Here is a 10741-nt window from a genome sequence, read left to right as displayed (position 1 = left end):
GTGTGGTTGAATGTGAGCACGAAGTCCATTTTGCAAGAGATGGTTCTATCTTGAAAAGAAGGAAAGTTCCACGAGTAATTTATTCGGTAGGATTTAATAAAGATCATGATCAGGAAAATTATTATCGTGAATTAATCATGCTTTATATTCCATGGAGAAAGGAAACTGCTATCATTCAAGACTGTTTTTCTTACAAAGAAAGGTACCATGCATGTGAAGGTGTCATTGAGCAAATAAGAGAAAAGTTTGTTCATTCAGATACTGTAAATATCTCTCATTTTGAATCAGAAGTACTGGCAGATTATGAGGACAGTCTTCTTGTTACAGAGCTCCAACATAATGATGATCAGGATATGTTTGAAGGAGCACAGAATTCAGTGGAATTTGGTTGTTTTAACCCAGGTCCTAATGTTGAACATAATTATGATTTAGGAGTAGATTTTGGCATTGGAAGAAAACAATTATCTGGGAATGATGAGCAACTTTCAGGGGAAATGTTGGATGATGAATATAGGAAGATAATTCAGTCTTTAAATAAAAAACAAAAGGAATATTTTAACCATGTTCTTCATTATATTAAAACTAAAAATCAACCTATCTATAACTTCTTGTCTGGAGGAGCAGGAGTAGGAAAAAGTGTTCTTTTGAAAGCTCTTTATCAGGCTTTACTAAAGTTTTATTCTCATAAACCTGGTGAAAACCCAGATAATTGTCAAGTTTTGGTCTGTGCTCCAACTGGAAAAGCAGCTTACAATGTAGGGGGACTAACTGTTCATTCTGCTTTTAATATTCCTGCTGATCAAGGATTTAAATTCAAACCATTAGATATGCAGCAATTGTGTTCATACCAGACAAAATACAAATATTTGAAAATGGTATTTATTGATGAAATATCTATGGTTGGGAAAAGAATGTTCAATTTCATTAATCTAAGACTGCAGGAAATAATGGGTAGTACTGAACCGTTTGGAGGAGTATCGGTAATAGCTTTTGGAGATTTATTTCAGTTGAAACCAGTAATGGATTCATGGGTTTTTGCCACAGGGTATAATACTGGTTGTGAACTTGAAATTTTAGGTCCTAATTTGTGGAAAGATTTGTTTTCATTTTTTGAACTGACTGAAATAATGAGGCAAAAAGATGATCTCAGATTTGCACAGTTGTTAAACAGACTTAGAGAAGGAAATCAGGTACTTGATGATATTGAACTTCTGAAAGAAAGAGTGATAGCTTGCGACAATGAAAGCACAGTGAAATTACCTCATTTATTTACAAAGAAAAAACAGGTAGCACTTTACAATGGACAAGTTTTTGATGAATCAGATCCTAGCAAAAAGACTATTGTAGAAGCCATTGATTCAATTTCTGGGGAAATGTCACCACAAATGAAAATTAAAATATTGTCAAAAATACCATTAGATGCATCAAAAACAAAAGGATTATCAAAATATCTACATCTTGCTGAGGACTTACCTGCTGAATTATGCATTAATATTGATATAAGAGATGGGCTAACAAATGGAACACCTTGCACTATTAAAAAATTAGACTTCCGGGTTGAAGGATTTGAGAGATGTAGTATTGTTTGGGTATTGTTTAACAGTGATGATATTGGAAACAAATGTCGAAAGCAATATTCACACTTGTACAATGATTCTATTTCATTTTCTTGGACACCTATTCTTGAAATTACAAGAAAATTTCAGTATAACTATTATAACTCTTTCCAAATTACCAGAAGACAATTTCCACTTACATTTGCTTCTGCAAAAACTATTCATAAAGCCCAAGGTTGTACACTTTCAAGTGCTGTTATTCATTTAGGCCCCCCAAAAATAGAACACATGTACTATGTAGGCTTAAGTAGAGTACAGAATCTGTCCTCGCTATACTTACTTGATTTTTCCGAAGGAAACGTCAAAGTCTCAAGCGCAGTTGAAGAGGAAATGTGCAGACTACGAAATCATGCACAACTAAATTTTTCAATCCCTTTGCTGTGCGAAATGAGAGGTTTTAAGATTGTATATCACAATACACGGTCCTTACACAAGCACTTTGTTGATCTTAAAAGTGATTTCATTTTAAAAGATGCAGATATATTGGGATTGTCTGAAACACGTTTAAAGAAATGTGAAAGTTCAGCATCATATAAAATCTCTGGTTATGAATTGTTTCGATGTGATGGTAAAGGCTGTAATGCTGAAGAAAGACCTTATCATGGAATAGCCGTTTACCACAAACCTACAATGTCTTTCGAAAGTCTGTCAAATTTTGGAGTAGAAGTAGTCTGTGGGAATATTGTTTACAATGATAATCCTATATGTTTGTGTTTCCTTTACTGTCCTCCAAAAAATTCAACCCTGCAGACATTTAAAAAAATCTTTGAAGAATTGTTTCATAAGTGTGGGAATTTTGAAGGTTCTATAATTATCATGGGGGATTTCAATAGAAATCTGAATGATGATAAATCATTTGTAGATTATTTAACTCAAAAGTATTCATTGAGACAGCTTGTACAGGAAAACACTACAGACTATGGTACTTTACTGGACCAAATTTATACTAACATTAACCCTGAATATATATCTGACGTAGGCACTTTGGAATCATATTACTCGGACCATAAGCCCATTTATATAAATCTTTCACATTGATCTTATTTAATGATTAATCCCATTAATAAAAATTTTCAATTGCATTTTACTAGATGGTACAGAGGTTGATTATTTTTTTCTAAAGAAAATTAAGTTTCAATTAGTTTAAATGATCAAATTGGTGCATGCACTCAAAAACAATTTTTTTATTGATTTCAGATGCCAACATTACAAGCGTTATTTAAAATGAAGCGTGAAGGTCCATATGTGCCACCAATAAGTGTGAAGATTTGTGCCATTTCACGACAAAAGGAATATGTTAATGCAGATGGAGAAGAAAAGAAATATTTGATTCTAGGAATTGCAGATACTACCATGGCTGCGAAATGTACACTGTATGATTTAACAAAAGTGAAAGATTTAGAACAAGGAAAATCTGCCATGCTTTTTAACACAATTATTAAGGCTGACAACTCCATTACGATAACATCCAAATCCAGAGTGTCCAGAATTGGACCCATAACAGTTCCATCAGAAATTGAAAATGCTGCACAAGTTATGGCTAACCCTCCAGCCTCTGCAGAGGTTACTCTGAAAGAGATAGACAAGTCACCAGTTAAGTCGATGCTGTCTGTCCGTGGACAAGTTGTTGCTGTAAGTATAATAGTAACTAGATAGCATGACCGCTGTGTAACATAATTGAACATCCATGCTTAATGTAAATGATTGCATTTTACAATAGCAATTAGCATTTTTTTAAAACCTCTTTTAAACACTGCCTTAGTAGCTGTATATGTTTTGTAGGAAGAAATCGCAAGAACTGTATCAGTTAGAGGAAGAGATGTTAAAGTCAAATCTATAACCTTAAAGGATGGGACGGGCAAGTGCAAAGTGTCACTTTGGAGAGAGTTTGCCGAAAAAGAAGTGGGTATAGGCCAACACTTGAAAATCACTGATGTTGTTGTACAGACGTACAACAACGAGAAGTCTGTCTCAACAACTGGAAGGACAGAAGTTGAGGTATAATAACATCACTTTTTTTTTTCTTTTTTTTAAAAAATGTTTTCATATGTATTTAAAAAATCATGCATGTGTTTGGGAAGAACTTGTTCTAATATTTTTCTTTATTTGTCAGACCGTGGAGGCTCCGAGTCAGCTAAAGCTCACAGAAAACATCATGGCTTTTAACATGGAGGAAAACAGCCTCAGTCTTATCATTGACGATGGGGAAGCCTATCCAGCTTACAGAATTTCCTTGAACAAGATCGCCACATTCCTTAATTGTGAAGAAAAAGAAATTGAAGAGGCCTTGATAAATAAACTACCAATGAAGGCATCTATAACTGTCCAACATGACGAAATTACACAGATTTCTCTTTAAACTCCTAGTCTTTTGGCTAAGATCCCAAACGTACAATGAGTTTAGGCATTATATAAGCTCTGGATGATTCAATCAGGCCTTAAATTGTGTTCATTGGATTTTTAAATTTTGCAATTTTTCTTTTAAGAAATTCAGAAGTGTTTCTGAAATATTGCTTTTTTTCAAGCATTTTAATTTACATCAGTCTTTTAGTTAATGTGACAAGTATGCAACATAATCTGACTTTAAAGTTTGATTAAAAGGAATATCCTTTTAGCTCTTCTCTATGAATGCTTTTCTTTTTGAATTAAGATGCAAGGCAGCTGAAAGCCAAGTAACAAGTTTACCTCTCTTTTGTGCTCAAGGCAAAAGTTGAAAACATTTCATTTTGCATGTGATGTAGCTGTAAGATTTTAATGTTAGTTTTCCTGTCAAGTTACACTATTAACTTGTAATTTTGAGCAATATGTTTTCTTGCACAGTAATCTCTTTTACCATAAAGTGTTGTTACAGTATATGTAAAATTTTCACTTCCAGCTTTTGCACGGATGTGTGTATTTGAGTTTTTTTTATTTTGATCGTACTGAAAAGAGTTTTGTCATGTCTTTTCTACTTTAAAAAACTTGTGAGAAATCAAGTGATGTTTGATATACACAATTGACAAACGATTTCAACGTTGAGTAATTGTAGAACTAATTATTTGGAGCAGATGCTATCTTTATTCTTTTCGAGCAAGTTGATGCATGCATATGCTGTTTCTTTTTAGACTAAGTGAAAAAAAATCTATATTTGATTTTAAAGACTTTGACATGAAACAAGGGTTTTTTTTAAATAAACAATGAATACTCCTGCAATGTAAGCTAGTCAAGAAAGAATTTCTCATGAAATCTAGTCATAACCATGTAATTTTTCTTTTTTAAGTGTAGTTGTTTTGAGTATTGTAGCAGATTTCATTATTCCATTGTTCTGATTGAAGTGGGGAATATAGTATAAGTGGACTGTCTCTTATAGCACCATTGATTATCGACTTAGCATGCATAACTTCCTACTTTGTCCATTCGCCACTGATTGGATTATTAGACAATATGCATGCTGTTTATAAGTCAATTTTTATTTAATGGCTTATATGAAAATGGTGAAACGTTTCATAACTGACAGATTATACTGTATTTCTTGCATTTTATGAATAAAACTGTTCATATCTTTTACTGATTTCCATTCATTTAATTGAATATGGTTGACAAAGGGGCAATTTTTTTCCCAACTGTGAATGAAATGACTGGTTCTGTTAAGGAATTGCAGAAAAAAGATTGATTAGTATTGAAAACTGATAGTTGAAAAGACGATAGTCAAACAATATTTATTTTTTTCAAGAAAGGGTCACTAACGGGTATTTTTGAAAACACGTCCAGTGTATTGAAATTAATACTAGGTAAATTGAATATCCTATACGTAATAATGTCATTTTACAGGATGGAAAGACATTAAAGCTGAACATGACTCGTAATGAGGATTGTCCCCCATGTATATATCTTTGTCTGCTGATATTTATACAACCCTTTACATTTTAAAGTATTTCGATATAGATGTTTCACCCATGCGGACGTACATCTTGCTGCATCGCTGTGTCATTATCAAATTTTACATGTTTTTCAAAGCTAGAAGAATGCTAACATCAAATGACCAGATGAATGCATAATTTGCAAACAGAATATATGCATAAAACAAATAATGGCACAAAACCTAATACCAAGAGTGAATTCAACTTTTAGGTGCAATTGGGTGTACCAAAAAATTGGAGGCTTTATATACATGTGTAATGGTATCCATTTATGTGCAGTGTCGAGCTTTTGGTACAAAAACTAAATTTCTCTTTTCATGCATATTCAAACGTTCATGCATCATATCTGCAATGCCCTGAAACTTAAGACGACACACAATATTCTTTATCTTTGTACTTTGCCCATTCCATTGTTGACAATCAAATGCGAGTCGACTCTCAGGCCCTTCAGGCCTTTGATTATATATTTAACCAGCAAGGAAAAATTATCATTTCATAATCACACAACATTCATAAGAAAACCCGTTTGAATAAACAATAAACTTTTTGGGGTACTATTTTTTCGTGCGGAAGGTTTTCTTTAGACGAAAATGACAGAGACAAGCAATTTTATGTATTTTCAATATACATTTCTTTTTATTATATTTTTTTCATTATGCTATTTTTTAACATTTGATAGGTTTGTGACATATTCTATAGATTCTGTGTGAATTGTACAAAATCAAATCTTGAGGTTGTGATAGATAGCATTAAATTATGGAAATATATAAAAAAAAATCTGAAGTTTTTTACTCATATTTTGCGAGAATTTTACTTTTGAAGCCCTATATCTAAAATTTGCCATCACTGACCCCCATGTTTTATTATTGTTAATAAATAATACTGAAAACATTAATAGAGAAAGTGGGTTAATCTTATAAAAATCTTGATACACTGTATTCAAAACGTTTTTATTACAAATCAAATTGTATCTTTTATAGAAATTGACTATTTTAAATGCAAAAAGGTCACGAAAAAAATTATGCAGCTTCATACAATTATTTTTTATAATCTCTCTAAACAGTCCGATCATTGTGCATAATTGAAAATATTTGATGAAATAAGTTTGCTTTATTAAATATACTGGCAACAAATCCTAATGCATTTGATGAAGATAGCGTAAAATTGTTTGTGCTCGAGGAGAAATGTGTATTTAAGTCCACTGATGAGCCTGTCGACACTGAGTCAGAAATATAGATAAAATGCTAGTACTGACCACGGTGCGTCAGATCATTAGTATGGACTTGATCGCATTTACTTATTAGGACAAGAATATTGTAGCTCAGTGTCCATGTGTATGAATTCGGGATGCGGGAAAACACAGCTCTCCGATAGTCATCTGGAAACTGTCTTTCTGCCTCCTCTTTACATACATGCAAGATAAATTATAACACTTTTGCGCATAGGTATCGGAGCCGGGGGGGGGGGGGGGGGGGGATGGCAGATAGCATCAAGCAGGGTCTAGCCCCCCCCCCCCCCCCCGACTTTTTCTCAACCATAATTTACCTCTAAAAGACTGAATTGTTTTTGATTTATAGGTAGACTCCCCCCCCCCCCCCCCCAAAACGTATTAGGAATTAGTTTGGTTTTTCTTGCTTGTCAAGATTTCTGATGATTAGTCTATCCCCCCCCCCTCCTTCAATTTGTTTTCGACGTCACTGGTGCGTATTTTCAAAAGTAAAGTTAATATATTCAGGGGGTTCAATTAATATTCTTTTTTCAGGGTTTATGGTAATACCTATCAATGTTGATACATTTCAATTGAATAAATATCAATATTTATTGTTAAAATGTTATATTACAATGATATGCATTGAATAAAGAGTAATCAAATGGAAGCTGTCTTTTGCCTCTTTTTTTGCAAGGAAAAAAGCTGCTACCAATGTACAGGAAGATATATTTTTGGTTTTTAAATGTGGCACAGGCAACGCCAGGTGTCTGGTCAAGGTCCAATAAGGTCCCGAGGATCAAATAAATTGAAATATCATAATGGAGAAACCATACTATAATATTAATATTGCATAGTGAAATGATCCTTTTGGATAAGGTTGGAATATTTACATTGGGATCGGGTAATTTCTTAAGAGAAGAAAAGAGAAAACGATTGAATTAAACATAGGGATGTCATTACAAGACTACACCCGGATCATACATACAGATAGATAGACAAGAAAGATATGTAAAAAAAAAAAATACAAGTAAATAGCATTGTTTACACACGTGCTTTAATAGTCGCCTATTATGTTATTATTTTGATAAGACGTCTCCATGTTTTCCCCAGTGTTGTAACCCGAAAATGCTTGAACTGTGAAGTGACGAATTTTGTCTTTGATCACAATTACGTTGGCTCAAAAAGTTTTTTAAAAGTTTCTCAAACCAGCTGAACATTACTGTATTATGAGAGATGGCATGATTTATAAGACTTATATAAGTCAAATATGCGAATAAATGTGCAATCAAAAATAAAAACACCGGATCACCACAATCACAGAAATCAATATGTCGTTTTGGTTTTTCACAATTTTATAGATCATTCGATGTGCTTAGCTTTACTTTTAGAAGGCAAATTATACAATCGATTAAGAATCTGGGAAGAAAAACGTGATTTGAATCATTCTGTATGTAATTGTATAAATGTTTTACTTTCAAAGCAAACGAATAAGAGTAACGTTTTTAGGAATCTACATGTAATTAAAGATTTAATGAAGTTGCCACTGCATAGTTAATATAATAGTACAATACGCAATCCATGTGCAAAATGTAAAATTTGCCGGATGCTTCATATGAACACAACTGTGATCGTCCGAAGCTGATCACGAGAACCAAATCACCTGACATGGTGAGTATGCAAAAATCATTACATGGTAAGCAAGTGTAAATCGTGATATGGTAAACTAGCGCAAGTCCTATTCTATTCCTTACCACTTCCTTAAAGCATGATCTTTGTTTTGTGTCGAACAAAACAAATTGATTTTGTATATTTTTAGTTTGCCTGGAAAATAATATGACACTTTAATAAAAGAAACGTTTAAAAAACTAGATAAATCGAAGCTATAATCAATTTCTGCGATTTAAACGACAAGCAAAGTAGAAGTGGAATTTAAACATTTTATTATATCTATTGTTAATATTTAACATTAAATGATAAACAAAATAATGTCATCCGATAGGACTATTTCAGATACTTGATCACAGCCAAATCTCCACCAGACGAATGCCCAATCCAAAGCTTCCCTTTTTCGTCGATAGCTACGGCTCCAGGTCTTATAATCGGATGCTTTGACATTAGAAGTCCCAAAAACTGGCCATATTTATCCAGCAGGTGAATCTCGTGGTTAAAGTTGTCTGTGATCACTATGTTACACAAATGATCGGTGGCTATACTATAAGGTTGAAAAGATGTCTTGTTTTGGTCCCCGTAGGAAAACCGGAAGACCCCGAACTGGTCAACTACAATGACGCAATGAAGTCCGTGGTCTGCAACACAGACGTCGCCATTTCTATTGCAGCACACAAAGCAAGGTTCTTTGTACAGTTGTTTGTCACCATTATATTCAATTTCCTGAACCAGTTTGTTGTCGTTAACAAATCGCGCTATAAAAGACCGTTTTTTGCTGTACAGACAGACCAACAATTGGCTAGATGGAGTAAATGTTAATCCTCTTGGTTCTAAATCATCAAAGTCTAGAACGGTAGTCAATTGGTGACAGTATAAGCTCCCATATTTCTTAACTGATCTGTTCTTTCTATCACTAAAATAGATGGAACATTTCGGTGAAATAGCCATGTAGCGACTTTTGCATTCCAGTTCGTTAGTTTGAACATGAAAGAGTTCGCGCGATGTAAACTGAAACCTTTTGAGCTGTTTACCTTTCCCAATAGTGAGAACTCCATCAGACTGAAGACAGGAAAGGTCCAGTATATCTAAATTGGAACCGACGGACTTTTGTAAAACTGAAGGACGTTTTAAAAGGTGGCTTTGTGATAACTGAACTTGTTTATAATTTAAAGAAAGGGGAACGTCTGTTCCTGTTGGATAATCTATATTACCAGCAAGGTTCATAATTGTCTTTGAATCGGGTATATTAGGATGGAATACTGGCATTTTGAATTCAGATAAGTCAGGATAAGTATGAAAGTATGCAAGAGAGGATTCAAAAGACGTCAAGAGATCAAAAGAATCACTCTTCTGTAGCAACTGTGAATTTTCTTCTAATGTCTTTTCTATATCATCTATCCTTTGTTGAAAAAATTTCAAATAGTCCTTAATATTTCCCAACTGTTCTTTTGCATTGACTTCCAGAATTTCTATATAATGCTTTACTGCGCAATTCACCTGTTCGTGCATTTTACGTCCAAATTCGTTTATATTTTCTCTTGCTTTAGTATAGCTCCGGGGCATCTCTGATTGTTTTTTAACAATAAAGTCAAGTAACGTGTTATAAAATGGTTTTATGATATTCTTGAGTTCTTCATTTTCATTGAAAATGCTTTCTCTAAAATACTCCATCATGGCCACTGGACTACTGAGGCCATGGGTAGAATGATCTTCGTATCGCATGCAGTCATTACATATTGGCTTTACACAGCTTCTGCAGTAGTGCTTAAACTGGAGAGAATGCTTTTTACAAGTCGAACTGTCAGGTTTTGTTTTACAATGTTTATGTTTAGCGTCCATATGACTTCCAAAATGTAGTCTGCAAAATACGGCATCACATAATCGACATGTACACACAGAATAATTTTCACATTCCTCGCATTGCAAAACGAGATCTTGCGCTGAACACTTGTTGGAAACTTGTATCTGTAACAATGATTCAATTACCGGTGTGTGACTCTTTACCTCATCAGAATAAGTTATGTGATGTTACCCCGCTCGGCTCTTGATGAAACATTTTACTGTCACATTCCCCGGGGCTCCCATTATCTGTGATTTCATTGGTTGGTATTGTCCAATAATGAGAGTTATCTAGATTAGATTTTGAAAGGAAACATCAAAGTCCAATGGTCTGAATATTAAAATAATCTGTTGAAACAAGGTTACATGCACGTGTAAAGAAGAGTGTGAATTTTTTTTAGTAAGCGATATGAGTGAATACAGGAATGATGTATCTTGTATTGAAGAGATAGTTTATTAAATTAATGATAAAATAGCTGACCTGTCCATTTCTCTCTGAAATTAAACCC

At 33.7% G+C, this 10741-nt stretch overlaps 2 protein-coding genes across 2 annotated transcripts in view; one reads left to right on the top strand and one right to left on the bottom strand.

The window, feature by feature from the left end:
* LOC128156960 (uncharacterized) overlaps positions 1-5160 on the top strand; it is a 9706-nt gene extending 4546 nt beyond the window's left edge. Inside the window, exons 2-4 of the mRNA XM_052819303.1 lie at positions 2814-3248; positions 3399-3614; positions 3730-5160. Of these exons, the coding sequence (XP_052675263.1) occupies positions 2814-3248; positions 3399-3614; positions 3730-3975 (897 nt within the window). The 3' untranslated portion in view covers positions 3976-5160. The remainder of the gene's footprint in view (positions 1-2813; positions 3249-3398; positions 3615-3729) is intronic.
* Positions 5161-8654: 3494 nt separating this feature from the next.
* Positions 8655-10421, bottom strand: LOC128155558 (uncharacterized; the record flags this gene model as incomplete). Its single annotated transcript, XM_052817326.1, has 1 exon — positions 8655-10421. A coding segment is annotated over one exon (1695 nt), but the record flags the coding sequence as incomplete, so codon positions are not given.
* Between the last annotated feature and the right edge of the window lie 320 nt (positions 10422-10741).

The sequence above is a fragment of the Crassostrea angulata genome, chromosome 7 (genome assembly GCF_025612915.1).
Source record: "Crassostrea angulata isolate pt1a10 chromosome 7, ASM2561291v2, whole genome shotgun sequence".
NCBI lineage: Eukaryota > Metazoa > Mollusca > Bivalvia > Ostreida > Ostreidae > Magallana > Magallana angulata.
Note: the sequence above shows the minus strand (reverse complement) of the source record. Positions and strands in the feature narration are given on the sequence as shown.